Raw genomic sequence first — 24,618 nt, 5'->3', positions numbered from 1 at the left:
ATAGTACTGAAGTATGTGTATCATGCATACCTTGAGAGACTGAAGGTTTGATCGAACAAGCCTGTTTTCATTCTGTGTTTACATCAATTACAGAATGAAAACGTGAGTCATGTTATCAGTTAGCATCTACAGATTTTCAGATAGCTATAACAGAGCCCTGTGTGATTCTGTATGGAATCCAGAGCTATTCACATATGCTGTAATTAATGTTTTCAGAGCAATTAAATATGTCATTTGCCTCCAGTATTTGCTGAAAACAAATAAAAAAATCAGGATCTGAAAAAGCACAGCAGGATATTTTAGTTGCTACTGAACATTTGCCAAAAGAAAATATGGTTATGGCAGTGCTAAACTTACTGTTAACAGTCAAATTAGAATTACCTTTGAAAATAGGCATACAACTTTTCAGGACTTTTTTTCTCTTTTGAAGGACTGTTAAGTATTTTAAAATTTTTTAGGCCTTTTCTTAAAAGATTTTGTGACAGGTGCTGCTAACTTCATGTTCAGCGTAGATGACTGACTTCAGTTACATTTGTAGTGTCTCATATATTTGATCATATGTAGGACTGACAATGAGTTAAATTTATCTGCCATATTACAAAACCATAAAAGACAAGAAATAGCACTTTGTGGTTTTGTTTTGTAGTATGAAATTATTATGTTTAAGATGTCACAGAATCCAAATTAAGTTGCTGAGTGAAGATATTTTTGTAAGGTAATTTTTCTTGAGATGTTAAAGCAAATTGTGCATCTCTTGCTAAAGCATCCAGTGAGTATTGCATGGGTTCCTTACCATCTGAGCAGCAAAACGGCAGACCAGTAATTCCAGTAGAAGTTCAAACTAACAAATCAGGCCTCAAATAATCTAGCAGTTTTTCTTGTCGTCTTGTATCTTAAGATACAGCTGTGCTTATCTGCATACAGAATTTGTCCTTTATTGCTAAGAGGAATGGCATGTTGAAGTGTCATGGAACAGTGAAGATGTGAAGGAAAAAAAACCCAGCCTGTCATTCTTTTAAGAGTATGTGATAAGAAAAAAAAGAATCAAATAAGCCCAATTTAATTCCATATGCCACTGAACTGCATGTCAAGTCTGCATAAAAATATATTGTTTAGAAACCCAACCTATGTTACAAAGTTGCTGCAGTTTTGTAGCCTATATAAGACTTGTACAGAGCTGTAGTTGCTGTGTCTGTAACAGAAGTCCTGCCTTCTATTTTAAAAAGTAGATAGCTGCATAATTTTGTACCTAATTAAGCAAACAGGATGCCTGTTTAACATCCAGATGTTTTTTTACCAGGAAAATCACAAAAAACCCGCCAAGTTTGTGACAACATGAACGTATAGTTGGCCTGTTTAATCTGTATCTTAAGGTGTTTTTTTTTTTAAATTCATATGGTTAAAGATGTTTTAATGTACATTTAAAACAATTTGAGCAGAACTAACTTTTCTAAATGCTCAATACCCACATGAGAAATTTTGCTGTGGTTAGTTTTCCAGTTCTAATTAGCTGGGTTTATGTGCTTTGAATGAAACTAAGCAGAAGAATTTCCGTTTGGTTTATGCTTCAGGTTACCCTACAGAAGCAAAAGCATGCTTTGCCTTGTTCTACTTACCATCAGTTTTTAATGTGCATTGTAGCTTGATATTTTGTCTGGTCATCAGTATGCTTATAAGCCTGGTATTAATGGCATTATGAGTGCTAAATATACCCAATGTTTGTGGAGATAATGTGACTCTCTCGATTTTGAGAATACTTAACATTAGAAGAGCTTTAAAGGCTGCAGTCACCTTATTAAGGAAGGAGTTCAGGAATGGCCTTTGGTCATTCTCAGCATGCTTCCTTGCATTTAAGAGTGAAAAGAGAGATGATAATGTTGTGCCTGGACTTGTCCATGTAGAGTTTAGGGTACCCTGGGGTTTTTGCATCTAACTGTAAAACAAGCTATAACATGCTTATCCCTGATTTTCTTGTTTTTCTTTCAACCATTTCAGGGCCCTGCAGGAGTCATTAAATCAAAACTTCATGCTGATCGTCACCCATCGAGAAGTCCAGCGGGAGTACAACCTCAACTTCTCAGGAAGCAGTACCATTCAGGAGGTGAGTGCTGTTTCACAGCTGAAGAATAAATGTAGCTCATTATAGCTAATACTAGCTCTGTTAAAGAGGGTTTACATGGTCTTGATGGGTATTCCTTTATTTTATTAGTCTTTTTTGTTGTTGTTGTTTAATCAACTGGATCATCAAGATTGCTGTAATTTGATTAAAGAACTTGGCCTAAAAAAGGTTTTCTATTAAATTATACAGAAAGCAAAATATATGAACAGTGTTCAGCGAGTTATTCTAGAGTGATGAGGAAAGGCAGTTATTCAAATTACATTTTAAGGCCCTTGAAGCTCCCTCTGTCTTCCCTTCTTTTAACCAACTCCATCTCCATTTTGTAGGCACATCTACCGTTACTGGTTGCTGTCACAGTGCTGTAATTCTTACTGGCTTGGTAGCCAAATGGGTTTGTGTATAATGGACGTCACTGCCATTCTGTAGAATGGCCAGCAAGGGGTGATATTGTAGAGAACTTTGTCAGAATTAAGTCCTATGGGCACAAATATCTCTTATATGACTCTGGACTCTCTGAATTTAGAACAAGCAGTCCTTGCGTATTTTTAAAACTCCCTTCTAAAGCCAAAGGTTGCTGTCTAGTGCTCCATGGTGTGTCTAATGCCAGATGTTTTGGATGTTATTTTCCATATAACCCACTAACTTCTGGAAACATGACAAACAATCTAGAAATGTGAGTCTTCAGAATTCACATTACAAAATAGTAAGATTTAATGTTTTCTTTTCAAATTAAATGTATGTTTGCTATTGGTCTGACACTTCTCTCAGTCTTTTAGGGTTGAACAGATTTTATTGCAGTTTTTCATGTCACATGCTGACATTGTAGACAAAATTATTTTAAGTTCCGAAATATTAGCTATAGGAGCAGTATCTCATACAACAATGAAAAATGGTCATTAACTGTTTTCATTGTGAATCCTATTATTCTTAAGATCTAAATTCTGATCTTTCCCCTGCATGAAAGCCTGTTTTCTACTTTACCTTTTTAAACCTATCATAGCAAGTTCTGGTTGTGTTTTTTTTTTTTTTTTTTTTTTTTTTAAATAATATAAACAAACAAACATACTTGCATCAGTTTATTTTTTGAGGGGCCAAGCTCTGACCCTTTACAATTAAAAATAATATTTATGGAAATAAATGATCAGAATATCTGTTTTTAATTTTAAAATGGTGAGATTCTAAAAAACCCTACATATGTACATATTGGCCATTTGTTTTTTATCTGTGCTTATTAATTAATACTTTGCTGGTGGGTCTTACCCAGCTTAAAGGAACCAGAAAGCTGTGACAGTGCATGGGAATCTAGCCTGCTTTTACATGCACTGAAGTTTTCTTGTTTGTTGGTAATGGCAGGTTACAGTCAACATGTTAACATAGGAAGTCACCGTAATTTACAAGTCAGTTGTGATTTTTCCCGTTAAACAATCAAAATCCCCAAAAAATCCTGCCACCCCATAACAAGTGTAAGCCTCAAACCTTTCTTTGCTTTTCTGTCTTGTACCTAAGTATTGCATCCAATAGAATGTATAAAATTATGAAGACATTTCAGACACTAAAATGAAAAGAGAACTCCGGACCTTCTTGTGCAGCTGATGCTGAACAGGTGAATATGTCTGTCTGTGCAGAGTCTTGTGGAAATCACTGGGGATTTGGCTGAGGTAAAAGGGTTGGTGAACATTTGTCTAATTATAGAAAACAAGCACTGTTTTGTATGTTAATTCCCTAATGGCTTTTTAATTCAAAAATTTTTTTTTTCTTTTAGCATAGAGTCAGCATTGTAACAAATGATTGATGAATCTAGTTAGTCTGCATGATTTGGAAGAATTGGTGATACCGTTCCTTCTCTTCTCTGCCTTGTCTCTCTCCTCGCCAGAGACTGTTAGATTTTTTTTTTTTTTTCCTTCAGTCTCTTGTTCACACTTTAACAAATTAATAGTTTACCTTACTTCTGGTATATTTTTGTAATCGTGGAAAAGCTCTGTGTGAGTTGCAGTTGCCAACCACAAGGGGGCAGGAAGGACTATTCAATTATTACCTAAAAATGCCGTTCAGTGTTTTCAAATTAGCTTCTGGTATATTAACAAAAAGGAGTATAATGGCCAAGTTATTGTTTGATTTACAGATAATTGGCATATTGCAGGGAGGAGACTTAATTTCACCCTTTTAAATTAAACAGGGAGATTTAAAAAGACATAAAATATTCATTAATGTTCAGTGATTATAAAGCAGTGGCATATATTTATTCTACCTTTATTACTGTTTCGATGGGAAAATACTGCAAATATTTCAGAAATCGACTTGGCCATACTGACAAGTTGAAATGTTTAAGCAGTGTTAATGCAATCTACTCACACATTATATCCTATGCAGAAAGATTCAAAATGACTACATCAATTATTAAAAGAAATATTTAAAATTCTATAAATGTTCTACTGCTTGCCACAATTGGGTGCAACTGTCTCTCCAGGGCTAGGTGTTTAGTTTGTTGTTATTATTAGTACTGCAGATTTTAAGGAATAGATATTTTTTCCAAGTGTTGCAAAAAAACCCCCACCAAAAACCCCAACCCACCACACCAAAAACCCAGCCTTACCACCCTTTCAAAACTGTCAGGAATATTTTGCAATGGATTAAATGCAAAATCCAGTGAGCTCTCAGCTGTGCTTTCCTAAACTACTATTGCTTTAGTTCTCTGATGTCTTTTTTTATTGTTTAGAATGCATGTTTAATAGTAAATGGTATTTGGATTAATTGTTTCTTCAAAGAAATCTTGCTGTTTAATGGGGAAACAATCTGACAGAAAATTCTCTGAGAGAAGCCTGAAGCCATAGTGCTCATGTCTGCTTCCACAATATCTTGCATATTAATTCATTAGTTGGATTTTGGATGGTACTTGAAAATGCCCCCCCCCCCTTTTTTTTAACATGCTTTATCTACATTTTCAACTGTTTACATATTAAGATTTAATTTCTGAGTTTAAAAAATATGTTACATTCAGTTATATTGATGTGGGATTATAAGCCTATAGGGAATCTTCAGAAATGAAATAAAAAAAATTAAACCAAACTTGTCCAGAATTCTGGATATTGGATTTTTTTTTTTTTTTTTTTGGTGAGTTGGGCAGGGGAGTTGTTAACTTAGAAAGTTAATGATAACGTGTTGGTCTAAATTGCAAATTAATCTGTGTCACAGGTTTCTGACATCTGTTTGTTCTTGTAAGATTGCAGTATGAAATTAATTCTCGGCAGATACTGTTCTGGGAAATATCATGGTTACTTTTTTCCATGATCTGCATTTTAAAGTGGAAATTAATAGGCTTTGTGCCAGTTTGGAGACTGTAAATTAATACATTTTTAATGTATTATATGGTTAAATAAGGACAATTCTAACAAATTGAACTCCTTATACTTACAAGACTAAAAGGAGTTTTCTGTCAGAATACTTGCTTTTTATTCTACTAAGATAATTTGTAGAGGCTATCTGTAATTGGAGTGATAGAATTTTTAACTTTTGATTTGAGAAGCTATGTGCTAAGTTATTACAAGGCCTTGCTGCATTCAACATAATTTGTGTTCTGTCTCTTCCTACAAACTTGTTCTCATTTAGAAATGAATGTTTCTACTACTTTTCATTTTTGCAAGTTGCAGTTATGTTATTTGATGGAAATGAAGGACAGCCCTTTTCAGAGGGGGAATATTTAAATGTTTCATGGAAAGCAAGTTTGTGTTCTCATCCTGGAGCAAACTAATTTGTGAAAAACTTTTTGAGTTTGAGTTCTTGTCACAATAGCGTGCAACACTTTTTGTTGTTTTAGTGACATAGGAAAAAAAAAATCAAACACTTTTAACAAACTGGATAATTCTGTTAAAGACAAGGAGTTTACATTTGTCTGTTTTACTTTCGGTATAGACTTTGAAGCCTTTTTGTGATTCCTGGGTGCAGGATTACAGAAGTATCCAGTGTACACGAGGTGTGGCTGCGAAAGAGTGGATGAGTTAAATATGCAGAAACCTCAGGCCTCTTGTAGATTGGTGATTTTATTTTGTAACTGCTGGAGATTCCAATTGAGAATACTAGGTAAAGCATGTATCAGGCACTATAATTCCTAGTAAAACATAAAATCTGTGCAAACAATGCAAAGAAGATAGGTCTTTAAATACTGGCTGCCTCTGCATAGCTGCATCTGCTCTTTATTCTGTTCCTTTAGCCAATAACCTAATCAGAGGCTAGCTGCTTAGCATCCCTGTCACCTGCGATAGGTAATATATTTGTTCTTTGTTCCCTATAGACTTACAGGCTAAGGTGGAATATGAAAAGCAATGTATCCAATAGCACTCCAGGCAGGAGGTGGAACTATTTGTGCATACAACTGCTTGGGCTGAGATAAACTGTAAATTCTGTGTTAACAGACCTTGATGACAGTTTGAAGTCCTTTGTGCTGAATTTTTAAAAACTTTTTTGATAAGTGGATGAATGTGGAACAAGATACAAAAGCACCATTTATAAACATGCAGGCAGAAACCTTATTTAAAAGGCCTAAATAAACATAATATATAAATATAGGTAAGCAGATGGATTACTTTCAGCATGCAGAAAAATAATCCAGCTGAAGGTCTTGTACAGTTTTCAGATCTGATTTTTGGTATCTGTACAAAATATTTTCAAGCCAATTGTTGTTGAGTGAGATCATCAACAGTAAAGGTCAGACATTGGCATGGGGACACGAAATGTATATATAAATAATGTTCTTTTTAATGTTGTGGGTAAGTAATTACAATAAAATATATTTGCCAGAGATTCAGAATATGGACATATCCAAATATGGTGCATACATTAACAGTTTCAGAAACAGTTGTGTTTTATTTTGGGGTTTCTTTACTTGCTTTAAAATTGTTGAAAACTATTCTTATGCTAATAAAAATCAGTAACTAACACTTTTGGTATTTAATAGGAGGTGCACAAACATTCTATGCTATTGTTCAATTATTCTCAGTATCAGAGAAGCTAGTAAAATACGTTGTTGCTATACGGATTGTACTCAAGAGACGTATATTCTTTTTGTGAAATTTGAACATTTTGTTTGCTTTTTAAAGAAATCTGTCATGTAAAAATTCTATTCAATTTATAGTGAGTCATAACAACAGTATACATAATTTAAACATCTATCACTGTGATAGCCTTAGTGTTCTACAGTGGTAAATGAGTGCCAGCTAGCAAGCTAGGTTTTGACTTTTTAAACAAGGAGAGAAAAATCTATTTTCATAAAGCTCAATCAACTTCTTGATTTGGGTTTTTTTTTCCTTTCTTTTAAAGAAAACTAGCACATTGCTAAACTAAAATGTATTTGGTGAAAGAAATCCTTGATAAACTTTTTGTAAATGGTCATGTGTTAGGAATTATATGAAAAGGAAGTTCCTTGGGAAATAAAGAGAAAATACCTTTTATGTACCTGTTCAAAAGTGATAGCTTTATTAGGCACCTAAAATATCTTAATATCTGACTGCAGAGATCTGTTTCGAAGAGATCGTATTGATAAAGGTATATAACTATTATTTTTTTTATGCAACAGAAACAGCAATAAGAGATAAAGGAAGGGCACTCTTCTACTTCTCTATTAATTATGAAGCTTAATATATTCCTGACAGAATATGTTTCATAACCTGTAATTTGGTTTTGGTGAGTTTGGATGTGCATATCATTAAAGAAACGATCTTCAGTTATCAAAAACTAGTAAACATGGACATTTTTATATGCAAGAAAAGGCAGAGAGTAAATAATTGCACTGGTGACCAATACTGTAATAATCCTGTTTTACAATATGCACTTGACAGGTTGTAATAGTGCTAATTGAAGAGACTAATTCACACTTGCTTCATTCTATTCAAAGGCAAAATCAGCAGCTTGTTTTGCTTTTGACCAGATGGTCCTGATGAACACCTACTGTGCACTTTAAGTGCTTTACTAGAATTACAAAGGCTGGGGGCTGCGTCCGACTCAAAATGATTTGAGAAGAGAAAAAAACCTCACTGCTCAATGGATTTGGTGCAACTAAATTAATTCTAGTGGACCCATTACACATTGAGCCCCCTTTTCAAAGTGCTGAGCCTCCTCGTTTGTTCTGTAGCAATGAGAAAGTGAAAGGCAGATTACTGCAAACAGAAATAAAAAAAAAGTGCTGTGAAAAGGAGAAAAGAGGCCTTGAAGCCTTTTCATATCATTTGGGGTTTTCAAGTGCGTTATTTTTGGGGAGGGTGGATGTATGAAAAGCCAATTGGAGTTTTTTTTGTTTTAAAGTGCGCTATTTAAGTACTATGAATATAAAAGCAAGAGCAACAGTTGACTGAGTTTACTGTGGTAAAGCTTTGTGTCCAAGGATGAATCAAATTCATTATAGTCAATGCTTTGTATTTTCATATGAATGTAGGGTTAGTTTCACAAGACTGTGTCTGTTTAGGATAATTATAATTTAATATTTTCCTTTCATAAAGTTATCACTGTAGATATCTAAAATTTGCTGAAAGCAAGGGTTTTTTATTGAATAAATTTAGAAGCACCCAGAGAGTTTAAAACTCCAAAGGAAGCTGTTTGATTTTCAAGGGAAGGCGAGGCATGTTCCAGTAGCGTCAAAGCACAGATTATTATAACTAATTAGAAGTCACACATCTGTTAGCTTTCGATTTGTCAGTGCTTGTAGTTTTGTGTGTATGTTTGTATCTCCCTTCTTTCTTTCTCTCGTTCTCTGTCTCTATTACACTCCATCCGTAAGTGTAGTTGGATTTGAGAGAAACTCTCAAAGGATAAGGATCAATTTATTTGAATTTGAAAGTAATGAGGAGTCATTGTTATAATTTTGGTTATAGGTTCAGCTCTGTAAATGCTCAGTCATGTGAGTTGTCCTTATTTTAGAAGTAATCATGTTGAATTGAATGGCTTTGCTCATGTAATTTAAGGATGCTAAGGATTTTGGGGATAAAGACCTAATTTAAAACCCTGAATTTTTAAAAAACTGCAATTAAAACTATCGCTTGCTATTCTGATTTTGAATATTTCCTATGTTTTACTTTCAGTGTAGAGAATTTTTATGCAAGGCTTCTATCATAATGCTTGCTATTAAAAAGGTGTTAGCATGAAATGACAAGAAAACCTAAGCAGCTTTATGAACATATTAAACAGCTATGTCCATAGTTCCTGTGCGACTTAAATTGGGAAAGCAGTACTCTAGTTAAACAGCATAGCACTGCTATCTGTATAAATTATATTTAGTTGAATCATACATGAAAAATTAAAGTTAGCATTTTTTGCAATTAAAAAAAAATAATTTACAGGTTGTAAATTAAAGCATACTAGAGCATGGTTTAACCTTCCTATCCTGTGTTAACTATAATATGATCACTTCTATTATTGCATAATATACACTTATATAAAAAAAAAAAATCGTTGAATTGCTGATTTGTTTTCAAACAATGAAATTTGTATTTGTGCAAATTATAGTAGGCACAGTGTTCTCTCATGTTTTCTCATCAAACAACCCAATTATACTTATAAATAGTGAGGTGCTAATGAACTGTTGTTCTGGAAAAGTTTTTTTTTTTTAGGGTTTTTTTTTGAGTAAGAAAGGAAACACTTCACAATTTTAGAGTGCTTGCTTGGTGAGAAAATATTTGAAAATATTGTACTTATGTAAATCATGTTGGTGCTATCACTTTTAAATACACAACAGAAGCTAATCTAAAAACCCCATCAGTTCATATGGAGCGCAACTAGATTCTTGACATTGTAAATTGCTCATTTAATTGGGAACTGATGATTCACTTTTATTCATTGAGTTACAGAAGTTTGTTCACTAAGAGTTTATATTTCAGTATAAACTTTATTAGTGCATTCATTTAATAGAAGGAGGAATTTTTTGGGGGTAGTTGAGGTGATGAGGATATTTAACACAGTAGTTGTGGAGATGCGACACCAAAATGGTCAACAGTATCTTAGCAGTGTAATGATAGTGCTGTACTACATCGCTTTGTAATTACTATGCAAAGAAAATACTCAGTTGCTGTTTCAAATGTGAATTAATAATGTTTGTCTCTGTCCGGTCCATAACATCTTAGTGAAACAGTGTGCTGTCTCTTTAGAAAACCTGTTTCTTATGATTTTTCAGTTACGTTCCTGTATGTGTGTAAAACATGAACTTGAAAAGTTATTATTTTGTTTTTATACCGAGAATCCTGGGCATAAATTGAAGAGCCTTGCACTCATTTAAAGGATAAAATGGCTTCGTAATCACCCTCAAGAAATCCCTGTTACTGTTTTTAAAAAGGGTTATAGAAGCTCTTGGCAAACATTTGCAAGAAGTGGCAAAATTTATGCCTTGCTTTGTGATAGTTGCGTGACCAGACAGTGGGGTATAGGATTGTTTTAAGGTTTTTACAGCTGCAGGCAAAAAGCATCTGTTCCTAGAAAAGCCTTCATTGTTTAATTTTGACACTGACTTTTCCATGCTGCTTGTACCAGTCTCTGGATTAGGTGCCACTAAGATAAAATTTGTTTTAAGTTGCTCCCAAATGCAGCTGTCACTATACACTGCCTTGTAGCTTAGGCAAAGTAGACATAATCAAAACAAGCATTTTTGTACAAGGTCATCTTGGTAGGCTGAAAAATCTCAGAGCAGGAATTTTGACAATATTGTATCTTGTGAGTAGCTAGGTTATTAGCTTTTGTGTTTGTTTAATAATTCTGGTGATCACTAATGTATATGACTGCCTCAGAAACAATGGAAGAAAGGGATTTTTTTAAACTGCACTGCTTTTCTTTTACATATACTTTATATTATATTTATTTTGTTTGAGCAGTTACTGTGGTATTCAGTTTCATACACTCCATGTATGTGTGTTTGTATCTCTATATCTGTATAGTGGAATGGAATGATTTATAAAAATCAGGGAAAACTGACATTTTGGAAAGAGCTTCCATTTCTTTCCTTCAAAGTTTCCAGTGAATTAAAAATGAAAGAGCACTTCATTTTATGTATCCCAGAGTTGTGTTAATTTCTACCCAGCTGGTCTAAAATGATTGATACAAAGCCAAATTTGTGACTGCCTGCGTTACAAAGTCTGTAATTTGCTAATGAATTACGATAATAATCTTTCATCATACATGAAAGATTTAGACAAACAATTTACTAACTATATAGTTTGATCACAATTTTTGGGTTTATACCAAGCCTTGAATCTACTTTAATTTTCCCTGCCTAGATTAGCAGACCAAAGTGAACTTATTCTTACCTTGTTTTGAAAGCAATAATGCAGGGAGATATGTGGGGATGGTGGTGGACAGTAGAAATGATACAAGCTTGTAGTCTAAAACTCCATATTTAACGTATACACAAACCAAACCACCCAGTTTCCAATTAGAGAAGCATCACAGTAGGCTCAGCCCAAGAAGTTGTTTGAGACTGCATCTGCTGTTGTAGGGACATAGAAGTAAATGAAAACAGGGCAGAGATATTTCCCAAGTTAAAGCTCCTCTGGGTATGGTGGAGGCAAACTATTTAAAGCATAGCTAGACAAAACCATAGGAGCAAACTAGGCTTAAAAAGAATGGAAAAGAAAACTAAATACTCCAGAAGAGGGGCAACTGCCACAAGGTCCTGTCAACCTGGGTGAAGTTTGTGGTCACCTGCATATCATGTCAGCAAACAGTTGATCTTGAACACTCTGAGGACCTTCTGAGGCCAATGTTCAAATTAGGACATGAGCACAGTATAAGCAGATATCTTCCTATACAAAATCTGCTCAGTTTTGGTCATCCTGGGGAGTGGATCATCCAGATTTTGACCAAAGGTTACTTCCCAGTTCTGCAGAACTTGCTTCTGTATTGGATGTTTAACTTTTCCAATAGTGAGCAACATAAGAAAAAGGAGAGGAGCTTTCTGTTCAGTGCTCTCTGATGTTTCTTTTATTTTGCAATTGGCCTTGATAATTTTTCTGCTCCTCTTGAGCTCAGTTTAGTGGGTTTAAGTAGACATCATTTTGGTGTCCACTGTAGAAAAACAACCAACCAACCAAAAAAATCCACAAGACCTAACACACACATATCCAGTGCTGCCATTATTATTTGGATGAAACTGTGGACTTCAGTGGTTTCTGGCTTTATGTACTTTGCTTAGACCATGAGTTACCTGAAACAGCTGGTTTCTTGCCCCAAAACCACACACATATGACTGCCCAAGACAAAATCACATTGAGATTCCTGCGGCTACTATTATGTGAAGTATTTTTTACTGATAAAAAGGTAGAAAAAATAAAGAAACTGGGAGTAAAGGCAAGAAAGTAGGACAACCAAGCAGTATCAAGAAAACGCCATCCAGAGCAAGGACTGGCAATGTGGCCTTATGAAAAGATAAGGAAAGGAGCTTTGGGGTAGGTGCTGACTGGAAAGGTGGTTGAACCATGAACAAAGGCTTTTTGTTGTTGCTTTATTATGTTGTTTATTCTTATCATATTTAGGGAACTATAACTTTGTGAATAACCAGGAATATGTTCCTGAATTGCTTCTTACTGAATCAGGTTAAAAAGAAAAAGTCTTAAGTTTCGTTAGAAGAGGGTATTTTTTAATCAATCTTCCCAGCTGATAGAAAGTACATAACAGTGCTGTAAAGACTTAATCTATTTTAATTCATTGTGTTTTGGAGGAAAAAGAGATTATTAGAAAATCTTCCTTCCCTGCGTTACCTACAGAAACTCATCACAGACTGTGCCATATGCAGCATAGAATACTGCTAATTTTGATTCTTTGGGGATGATACTTTTGGAATTAAGAGAATTTAATGTAACAATAGAAATTTTGGAGACATCATTCATTTGTATGTATTGCTTTGGAATGGGGGAGGGCAGTTGTGAAAACAGAGATTTGGTGTACCAAAGACCTTAACTTTCACCACTCTTCTTCCTTCCCAGGTAGGTGATTCTCTCTAGTAGCTGTTACCTAGTATATCTAATACCTAGTAGCTCTCTTGGAAATTATGATGTTACTGTCATTTGAAAGTGTAGAAGAATATCTCAAGACCTTCACAACATTTGAAACAGATAAGCAATAAAAGAAAAAATGGGAAAGAGGAGTACAAAGAACAAGGATTTTTTACTATTTTTCTACAATTTGTCTATAAGGAAGAGAAAGCCTCTTCCTACAAATCTGTACTTATAGAATGGCAGTAAGTCTGACTGCCTGGTATCACATGGCACAACATACCTTACTCCAACCCTAACAAAGGGAAATGGAGAAAGGAATAATGAATCCAAAGAACTGACGTAATTTCAGTCATTTAATTTACAGCATCAAGGCAAAATGCAGCACTCCAAATATCTCTGCAATTTCTTCCAGGATAAACAAAAAGACAAAGGTTTTACATTGTTCTCAAATTTATTTTACTCATTTCTGATGCCAGACTACCTTTTACTGAACTCAGCAACTCTAAAACAGTAACTCTTACTTAGGAAACATTGTGAGCTATGTTTGTGTCCCATTATTAGTTAGTTTCTCTGTAACTGTAAGCTGAATTTCAGTTCAACATCTCCCCTCTGTGTCTTCCATAAAATCCTGTTTGCACTTACCCACAAAAAGTTCCTCTTTTAAGACAAGAAGGACTTATTCAAAAGTGGGGAGTGTAAGAAGTGCTTAGATTAATCTGGGGAGTGTTTTGTGTGTTGACAATTTCACTTATAACTAACAGCCTTTTTCACCCACTCTGCTTAAAAGGTCTTGGCTCTTTTTTGTTCTGTGCATTGACATTGGGCTGGCAGAGAAAAGACTAGACTGCAGCTGAGAACTGTGACCACAAGGCAGCCTAGGCCAGGACTAAGACAAACAAAATGGAGAAGCTCTGGCATTTGCAAAAAGCATGAATCGAGCAGTGGAAGAGGATACTTTTGTAGTACAAAACAGTAAAGTGAAACTTCTCTCCCCAGTACAAAAGGTAAACTGTCAAGTCAGGCAGGTCCACGTTAATATTTCAAGGTTGGGTCTTACGAGGCCAGTGAAAAATATGGAAGTTCTCTAGAGCATTCTGTGAAGTCTGGGTGGGATGAAAGTTTCTTTTTTGATGAACTAAGAGTAGTAGACTGAGATGAAATGAATTGCCATGGAGATGTCTTTACTCTCCTCCTTAAATCTTTCTACAGAACTCTTAAGTTGTAGTTCACAGCTATGTCTGCATTAGCACACAGGACAGTGCAATAGGAGGTCTGCATAGAAAACCAGTTGCTGGTGAGGATCTAACATCTATCTGATTTATGTTTCTGGCATTCTCCTAGCGACTATTTCTAGTCTGGTCTTGTGGATTGAATGTTTCTTAGTAGTTGAAATTTAAAAATTGTGCATCTTCTGTTTTAGTTTGATCCTAGTGGTGTTCAGTTTGCATGCTCTGAGACTGCTCCATCATGCAAGCTTAAGTACAGTAAGTCGAACAAATGGGAGACTTAAGATTAGGAGTGTGTTTTTGAAGTGAAACACTATTGCAATTCCGTCCTGCAAGGACTGGATCTGCATCAGTCCTTTGGTGCGAAACAGTATTTTCAAATGTTACACCACCGGGAAACCTTCTCCCCTGTAGCAGAAACACTGTCATTTATTAATTCTGTAAACAAGGGTGGTCAAATTGTTCTTGAATGGGAACAAGTAAATTAAAGATTGAGTGAAAAGTGCACCTCCTGTGTGTCTTCAACTCACTGCAGAATAGTCATGCAAGGAATCAACATGAGTTGAAAGACAAGCCTTTTGAATACAAGAAAAGATATAATTTTTGCTGTAGAGGAGTACATTAGCATTGTGTTTCATTCCATTTTTTTCTTAAGATCAGTTTGAAGTGAGGAACAATAAAACTCGGAGATTAAATGTTTCTTCTGAAATGTAAATGCAAACTGAAGTAGAGGATAATTTTAGCATGCAGTCTGAAATAAGCATCTGTCTTCTCAAGTCGCTGGTATCAGAAGGGAACTGCAAATCCAATTTCAGTTCTCATTTTGTGTCTTCTGCCTTATGTCAGTTTATAGGTTGGATCTAAGATCATTCAGTTTTAACTTAGAAAATTTGACAATCACCCATCTATATTTCTCCTCTGTAGGTCATTTGTTTGTGTAGTAAATGTCTTTCTCTTTTTTCCCCTCTTTTAAAGAATATGTTTTCTTCTGTTTCTCGTATTCTTTGTTACTCCACATACATGTTTTCTTTTTTTCACTGCTCTCTCATTCCTGTTCTTTTATCTTCTGGTTTATTGACTCTTTTGCAGTTTTTAATTAAAAACTTTTAAGAATTTCTTCATTGTTGCTTGTTTAAAAAAAAATCAAGATGGTTTATCTGACTTGACTTTTCTATATACTGTTTTCTACTTGCAATGCAGAAAAACATACCGTAAATCAAACTTTTAAATTAGTATGGTCTTTATACTTATTTTCTGCAAGGCAGAGTGCTAGGTGTGTTGAGTTATACTTGAGAACTGTCCCTGTGTGGAGGGAATTACTGAGTACAATGCTTGCACATTAGCTTTTCAGAGACTGAATTTTCACTGATTATTATATGAATATCAGATGGAAATTTTTCTATTAACTAAATTGTTATTCCTGGTGTTAACTTCCATAGTTCAATAAAATTACACTTTTTCCTAGGATTTAGAAAAGAAGTGTTTTTACATTTTTGGCGTCTTTTTGTTGGGTATATTTTAGACACTGAATTTGCATAACTATGAGTATCCTTGTGGTGCAGAGGAGGAGCTGTTAGTATGGATCTGTAAAACAGTTATTTTATTAACATCTTCACAGGGAAAAAACAGACAGAATAGCTGAATATGTAAATGAGCAGCTTGTGATGCTATAACTTGTCAAATAACCATTGATGCAGTATAGCTGAGCAAACTGTTTCAGTGTGTGCATATACAGTAGGTATTTCTCTCCAAATTAATATTTGCATTTGAAATATGTGTGTAGTGCAAATACATGAGAAGTATATAACAATTAATAATATTTTGTGTTTGATGTTTACATATTATGTGCTCTGCATTTTAATTCCTAATGTTATCTGCTTCTTTAATCATCTTGAATTAGTGTTCCAAATGTATTGATTCAAAGCGATTTATCACTTAGTTATTAAGGTTTGGTAGGCATTTTTATCCTTGAAACAGGTTGGGTTTGGTCAGTAGTTAGCTGGCATTTTTTGAGGTTGCCATTTTGTTCTTCAAAATCTTAGATCAATTTAAAACTTCTGTGTCAACTTTATGAATGTTTCTGAGTTGTAGTAATGAGAAAAACTTAGAGAATGTGACACCAATTTAATAGAGTTTTCCAACTTAGAAGTGCTCTGTGCAAAAACACTACATAGTTTTAAAATAAGGTGTACTTCTAATCTGATTTAGTGAAACCAGCATGAACTGTTGTATGAATATCATTTATCTTAAGGGCAGCTTGTTCTACTTGAACATAAAAAGAGGATGAATTAGATGAAGTTAAGGAAAAGTAAGGCTTGTCCTTGGTGAGGTAAAAAGAATAATTTCAACCTGTATTAGTTAATACATAACAAATAAATCATAGTAAACCCCTTGTATTTACGAAACACTTAGTCATACGCATGCATCTGGTAGAGGGCAAAACTTTGGTTTCCCTCAAGAGTCCCATCTTCACTATCCAAGCAAGTGGAAACTACAGTCTATACTAAAAGCAGCTGTACTAGTTGTGAAGTAATAAAGCAATACCAAGTACTATAGTGCCAAACAGGGACATTCAATAAACCTTGTAAACGTGCCCTTCTGTCAGTGCTCCTACCATCTTAGTATAATGAACTTAAAGTTTTGGCTCTAAAGTGGTATATGTTCAAGTGCATAAATAAGGACTTTGATTTGAGGACGTTTTACAGTCTCTTTCTCAATTTTATGTAACAAAAAAATTATTACCTTTATAATACTATTAAGTAAACTTCAAGGTATTTAGGGTCCTCTCCTGGATTTTTTTTTTTTCCTTGAGGACTTTCTTGTTCAGCCAAAAGGAGTACTTTGACTTTGGTTGGTTTCATAGACAAAAAAATGCTTCTCAGACTTTTTAAAAGTTCTTTCTCAATTCCTTGCATTTTTTGTTCTCCCATTTGTGAATCATGACTAACTTACTGTAATGCAGTTGGAGTAAGGAAAAAAAGTCAGTTGTACTCTCTTCTTCGACTGCTTGGCAATTCAAATGTAGTGTTACAGTAGAAATTACTGTAAAGTTTAGTGTTCATATCCCTCATGAAAGTGTAAACAAGTATTTATTTAATTTCTGTAAATGTGCTGTCCATTTTCTACCACTTAAAATGATGACTTGGGAAATATATATTTTTTTTTTTTTTTTTTTTAGTTCTTTGTTCAGTTTAGTGATGTCACTGTTACTGAATAAATGTGAAAATACTCTACTGTATCATAAAGCTCATGGTGTTTTGGAGGAGTTCAGTGTTGCAGCAGTTGTTCTGTGATCTTAGGGAATGGAGTGAGAGATGTGGAGCCGTGTTTATGCAAAATAAAATTAGCTGTATTCCCAAAATGCATCTTAAGATAGCTTATTTTTCTGGTTATTCTATAAAAAAATTCAGACCTTGTAGCAGTATAAATTGAGGACCAATTCTGCCTTCCTGTCTGCTTGCACAGATAGGATGTTGCTCCTGCAAAACTGTCGGTGTCCTCTGGGAGTTGTGTCCTGCTGCCCTTGCAGAGGTGCCCCCAGAGCTTGAGGGTGGGTGAGGGAGGAGGAGAGGATGAGCTGTTCTCAGCAGCCGTTTGCCCTTAGACTTCTGTTTTGGATCCTAGCTGGGAGTCAATGTCACTTTATAGCTGTATTTCACTCCCTGTCATCCTGCTCCCCTCTTCCTCCCCATGTGCTGCTTTGAACGCAGCCCCTGGGGTCAGTGGCAGCCTGGCTTCTGCAGGAGCCGAGCCGCCACTCGGAAAGGGAGCCCGAGAAGCAGTGCAGAAGCAGGAGCCAGGCAGACCTGTCAATGGCTTTTTTTCCCCTGAGTGTTAATTGTGGTCACAAAAGTTAAGTGTTTCTGTAAAATTAACATCTTGGTATTATGTATTTATTTTCCACCATGTAGCTTCAATGTCAAGTTTACCCAGCAGACAAGTCAAAACAAGAATATTTTTTTCTAACTGCTGCTACAGCAAGTCTCAGCCTGGGATCTCAAAAAATCACAGTATTTGTTCTGGTTAACAGCTAATAGGAAACAATAAAGATTTAAGGTTCTGAATTTAATTGGCACTGATGTTGATGCATGAAGAACAACTGCACACAGTTTATTCTTGTGAAGCTTTATTGATTCTTTTTTAAAAGGAAAGCTCTGATGAAAGTAAAAAGAGGCGTTTAATTTGCAAGTATTTCTACACAGTTTTTATTCTGAAATGTGCTTTTCTATCCTTCTCTATCCCTGCACAGTAAACATGCCTTAAGATCTTGTGATTCAGAGACGCGTTCTGAAAAACAAAAGTGTAAGGTGGTAATTTCTATTGTTGCGCTTGTTCATTTGGATTCTGTTGGAGCTTTCTTACACATTAAATTTATATTTTTCCCAAGGCTAATATCTGATGTGCATTTCTAAGTATTTTTAAGATAATGTGATGTTAGCATATCCTCAAAATCTCCTTCCCGGATTCTAATCTTTTAGTGACCTCTTTCCAAGGATCAGATCTGGAAAATCACTCTTGAAGAGGTGGTGATATGAACGGAAGCTTCCTATTTTTCTGACATTACCTGTATGCCAAAGTCTAGAAACAGGATCGTTTTTTGTCACTTATGCAAATGATCTTTTGAATTTCAGTAAGTAACTGAGGATATTTCTTCAAGTATAGAGTGATTCCATGCTATCAGTGTCTGCAGCAAGGTCAAAGATATGCAGGAGAACGAACTGAAGATGCCTTTGAATAACTTCCTGCTCCCATGACTTCTTGCAAACCATGATAGAGTCCTCAAGGTATCATCGTTGGCAAAGCCACCATAGATAGTGGTATTATTACTATAGATTCAGTAGCTGGTATCTCAATCTCTACTTTCAAAACAGTTTTGAAGATGTGAAAAGGAGTGACCTATTTCCCCTCCCAATCTGATATGTCCATTTTCTCCATAGCTTTGGTGACAGATTACACACATTTCTCCTGGTCTGGAATTACAGTTTAAAATGCCTGTCTCTGTGACACCATTGCCAGCAGCTCTTAGCTTTTTGTTGGCTTTCTGCCATCCCTGCAACCTTTTTTCCTGCTGCTTTTCAGGAATTCATTTTCACAAGACATCTGCAGGCAAGCCTTTTCTGGGTCTTCTAATCCATTGGGCTTTAATAATGGCTTCTTATTTCAAGGGAAGAGGATTTTACAGAAACTATTCCAAATATCTAAAATGAATACAAGATGAGAATACTTTTTCACTGCTCAAGGAGGTTGCTCTGTGCCAGATTCCTGTCTGTACATTGCCACTCTTTTCTTGCCCAAGAACTATCTTTGAGTCTGAGTCTGTCAGGACTGCTATTTGTGCATGCGTTACTTAAAAACACAAAGCTACAACATAAAATTAACGAAATTTATTGTCAGCGGTCATGCCATCCATGTGACGGGATACATGGCTTTGTGTCCCTTTTCTGATGATTGGTGGGTAAGTGACAGCTCACTTGCCCAGGCAGGATGACAAGCTCTTTATAGAATGTTTTTCAGCTGCTGTTGATAGTGTGTATGCTGAAGCCTCACGTACCCCAGTGCCACGGTGATGATCACATGTTAACAAGCATGTTCAGAGAGTTGACTTCTCTCTTAGAAAGCATTTGGTCTTTCAGAAAGGCCCATTCCCTTCTGGTGCATCTGTTCTAGTGCCCAAAGATCATATGCCCAGTTGATTTGGAACATTTCTGACAAATGAGACCTTGGAGGATATCCTCAAAACTTTCCACATTGTGGTTACTCAAGGCTGGTCTTTTAGTTCCAGAAACAACAGAAAGTGCTAATGAATCTATTCCAGACCTTACATCTCTTTAGCCTCCCTGTTATATACATTCTTGATCTATTGGATGTGCCTTTAATTAATTTTCTTCTAAGTGTTCTCACATAGATCATGAAGGAGGTGATTATGATTTCACTGTCCCGTCTGAAACAACTTTAGATCCAGGGCATATTCTCTCTGCAGGTGAATGACCAGCAAAATCTCCCAGGCCTTTCTTCGAGTTTCCAACTTGTTCTCACTGAACTGTAACAGATTTGTCTTCCCCATCTCAAATCCATGGACCCCATGATATATGTGGATGCTTTCAGGAGTAGAGAGTGCTTGCTTGTCTCCAGTAGTGGATGTTCATCCTAATAGGCAGAAGTAGTCCAGGGGACTCAACAAGATATAGCTGAATGACCTGGGTTTTGGTGGAAGTCTAGATCCTTGTCTCTCATGGAAACTTATTCCCAGGGGTTATTGGATTATTTCCTGGATCTTAGAGTGCAGAGCTCTCAGATATCTCTTACCTACCCAGTAAGTCCTTGTCATCTCAGTCCATTACCCATTAGTAGAAACAAGGCAGGCTACTGCTCAAAGCAGAACTTCTCTGTTGCTTTTAAATAACTGTCCTTTCTGGTCAGAGGTTTCCTTTGCCATTGTTGCAGTGAGATAAAAAAAATATTTTTAAGTATATGAAAAATAAAGACTTGGTGTAACTCTATTGTTGTTATAACAGAATAATAAAAAAGACCGCGCAGGAGCAATTCATTACTCTCTTCCTTTCAAGCACTTAAAAGAAAAACAGAGCTGAAAATATTTCTTTGGGAGATACTGAAATACCTCATTAGATCTTTCTTTTAATTGGCTATTGAGGTGATAATTCTGTAACAGGAATGAAAGTGAGGATAAATTTTGCTTTGATTTATAGAAATGTGTTAATTTGAGCTGAATAGTTCTTTTCTGATCTTAATATTTGTTATCTGTGAGTATTGTTTTGTAATACATAGTTTCTAGTTTTATTTTAAAGAAAAAGGAATTCTGATGGGGAGTCTGTTAATTCTGTGCAGCATTGGAGGTATTTCTGGGGAAATGAGTAGCTGAGTTTTTAATAACCTGCAGTTTAAGTAGTTTTTTTCATTAAATAGAATAGTGTTCACTGATTATTTAATAGTTATAGAGTTGCATGTAGAGCTAAGACTGAAAAATGCAGAGAAAACAATATGTATGTTTAAATGATTAAGTTAACCTTTCTTCAAATCTTTTTTTCAGTGAGCTGACAGGTTTGCCCGGTAGAATAGTGAAAATGGTCAGAATAGCTTCATATTAGCTCTTTTTCTGAAGTGGCAATTAAATTTTCTGTTGTTGTTCTGCAGCATATGAATGGTAAGCTTTGTAAAGAGTGGAATCCACAGAAGAGGTAACTAACTCCCTGTAGTGTATTGGTCAAACAGTAACGAAATTGCACTTAGTTGTATATTCAAGAAATATTGACCCCTGCCTTCATGAAACAGCTTTGTGATTTCAGCAGTGTGTGGTTTCTGGGTTACTCAAGCTAGACAATTCTCTAAGGTGGCCACTGTTGAAGATACAGTGAGTAAATTCTTGTTGCATTGAGAGAGACTCAGTTGTGCACTCCTCTTAGTAGAACAGAATAATGTAGTTTTCTTCTAAAATTTTAGAACGTTAAAGGGAAATCTGATTTCAGTATTGTGGACTACTTAGTTTTTAATTTAACTGGTACAATTCTGGAAGCCAGTCCAGCTCAGGAAGAACACCTAAACTACAAGCTGCAGAACTGGGACCTTAGTCATGTATTTTTTCTTGACTACTAAGTTATCCAATTTCCTGAAAATTCTACCTTACAAGTTAGTATAAATGATCTTAGCATTTTTTTAGATTTTGGCCATTTGTTGCTTTCCCATACAGGTACTGAGAGGTTTGTAGGTTATTTTCCCAGTCAAAACATGCTTCTGAACAGCAGTTTCATTTGAATAACTTGGAAATCAGCAGGGAGTAAGAACGAAAAGACACATTCCCCATCTTGAAAAACGTAAAGTGAAGTTGTGAACTTTTCTCATAAGGTTTCCCCCTTATGAAAAATGCTCTTCTGTAGACAGCTTCTGTGACTTTTTTTAGTGAGCTTTTCTGTCATAAATGCAGTTCAAGCATGTGAAGCAGCTTTTGGCAGGAGTGTGCCAGTATGCCTTTGATAAACAGGTGAGGTTCAGCAAAACAGGACTTCTTTTCTTCATAAAAGTGTTGCTGCTTGTAAAGAAAACTTCCTCATTGGAGAGGCTTCCAAATAATTTTTATCTCCAAATTGTTCTATGTACCAGTTTTATAGAGTTCTCATTTATTGGTTTTTCTCATTATCTGTTTATGCTTTCCTTTCATCTTCCTGTGTCTGCACCTGCATAGAACTCAGACTTCAGGTTTTCCAGTGTTGCTCTTGGCTTAGTGTGTTTATTTTAACTGTTCCTAATATTTTTCTGTTATCTGTTAACTTCTAATAGAGAACAGGAGTTGGAAATAACCCTTTGTAGCCTGCATGTAGAAAAATGTGATTTTGACAACTTGAATCTTACTAATTTCCATGTACACCTACCACTAATTCAAATGCTGTCTTGTTTGGGGAAAGACTTAAAGAAATTAAAGAAAAAAGAACCAGAGAGAATGCAGATTGGGTTTTTGGTCAGGTTGCAGCTCTTCTTTTCAACTCTATTCTGTTTTTTGAGGAAATATGTTTAAACATATTTAAATATGCTAAAAATAATATTATTCATGAAGCCAAAACAAAATTGTATGGCGTCTTTTGATAAATATAAAAATGTATATTCAGATCGCACCTTTGCCTGATTCATTTTGTTAACTCAACAGAATTACATCTCTGCTTCACTCACAGTCTTACTGTCTGTAACTTTTTAAAATCCTGATGAAGATCAATTTTCACCTTATCATGGAAGAGGAAGACAGGGGTATAGTTGACAAATACATACAGATGTTAATGATAATGATTCTTGTCCCATATTCAGAAAACTCTTAATATATTTTCACCTCTACTGCCATTGCTGTTAAAGTGCAATCTGTGTCAATAAAAAGAAATGAAAAAGGTAGAGTTCTTCATATTTTTTATATATTTTTAGTTCCTACATTAAAAAACAAAAGCAAATCTAATATCTGATTTTTTGGTCATCTTCTCATTTTCTTGATTCTGTTTGTTTGTTTATTAGAAACCTATTTCATGTTGACTTTGGATGCAAGTAAAGATCTAGCTCTCATAAGATGTGACAGTAAACTTCTGAAAACTTTTAAATTGTTTCCAATGAAATTTTGTTTGGGACACAAGTACAGAGCAGCAGTACTTTAAAATAATCTACTTGATAACTTTTATTCTATATTGTATAGAGGGAAATATATAATTTTTTGGTACATGTTAAATACGTTCTAAATGAAGGATTTTTCTCTATCTTATTAAGTAAATGAGGGGGTTTTTTGGGTGGAAGATTCCATAGTTAAAGATGTAAACCAGCAATTTCTTGCTTCTATAGCACAACATAGTTCAGAGCTGAGATTAGAGAAACCCTGTAGAGTGGCTAATACTTGAGGGCATCCCCAGCTAGAAAAGTATGTGAATTTAGGCATGGGAGGAAGGAAGGATCTGCTTTAAATTTAGTGTAGGGTCACTGAGTCTTAATGATAGATTAAACAAGGGAGGTGGAATAATGAATAGGGGTATGCAATGTGTAGCACTAATACCAGAAGTCCATGGTTTTCACTGGTTATTTAATGTCTTTTCCCATATGTTTCTGAATAGAGCAGGTTATGGCAGGGATGAGCTAAGGAATAGCTTTGTTAGTGAATTGTTAAATAGACTGAATTCTCTTTCTAAAAATGTATATGTATATAGAAGAGCTGCTTGTTAATAAGTATAATTGGGCACCTTGTATGCATATACCTTAAATGTAGCAATATTAGTAACTATATTTGTAATTGATGTGTGTATGTTGACGTTCTTAAAATACACTGTGCAGATTGTCTGCATAATTTTCTTTTCCATTGCAAAACTAATAGCCATTCCTTGGTTAAAGCAGAAATGAATTTTAGATTCTTTCTGAATATTGTTGATGTAAAGAAAAACCCCCAAAGAAATGGTGATTTGGTAGACATGAAAATGAAATTAGAGGAAGTACCAAGAAATGTTTTTGTTAGTAGAAAGTTGACTAACAGCTCAGTAAACCTCGCTTCATAATTTAACTTGAATTCAGAATAACATTAATAGAATATCTATTCAAACTCAGCCATGTAAAAGAATTTATTAAATTCATACTTACAGTGACTGAGAAAGATATCAGTTTACTTTAGTGTTGAGTTCATACTTAGTTCTCACATGTAAGAGTCTGCCAACTACCTGATACCAACAACCTAGGTGAACCAAACAAGTCAACAGTTAAGTTATTGATGGGTTTCTGTGTAACCCATGTTCTCTTTTGTGTGGTGAAGATACCAGCAAGACTTTAGAGGAAATGCACT

At 35.1% G+C, this 24,618-nt stretch overlaps 1 protein-coding gene across 4 annotated transcripts in view; it reads left to right on the top strand.

Moving 5' to 3' along the window:
- FAF1 (Fas associated factor 1) overlaps positions 1-24,618 on the top strand; it is a 178,172-nt gene that overhangs the window by 55,379 nt on the left and 98,175 nt on the right. For all 4 annotated transcript variants that reach the window (XM_075037075.1, XM_075037074.1, XM_075037076.1 and 1 more), the window contains exon 7: positions 1,996-2,101. In XM_075037075.1, coding sequence (XP_074893176.1) covers positions 1,996-2,101 — 106 coding nt within the window. The remainder of the gene's footprint in view (positions 1-1,995; positions 2,102-24,618) is intronic.

Source organism: Buteo buteo, chromosome 10 (assembly GCF_964188355.1).
Source record: "Buteo buteo chromosome 10, bButBut1.hap1.1, whole genome shotgun sequence".
Classification (NCBI taxonomy): Eukaryota; Metazoa; Chordata; class Aves; order Accipitriformes; family Accipitridae; genus Buteo; species Buteo buteo.
Note: the sequence above shows the minus strand (reverse complement) of the source record. Positions and strands in the feature narration are given on the sequence as shown.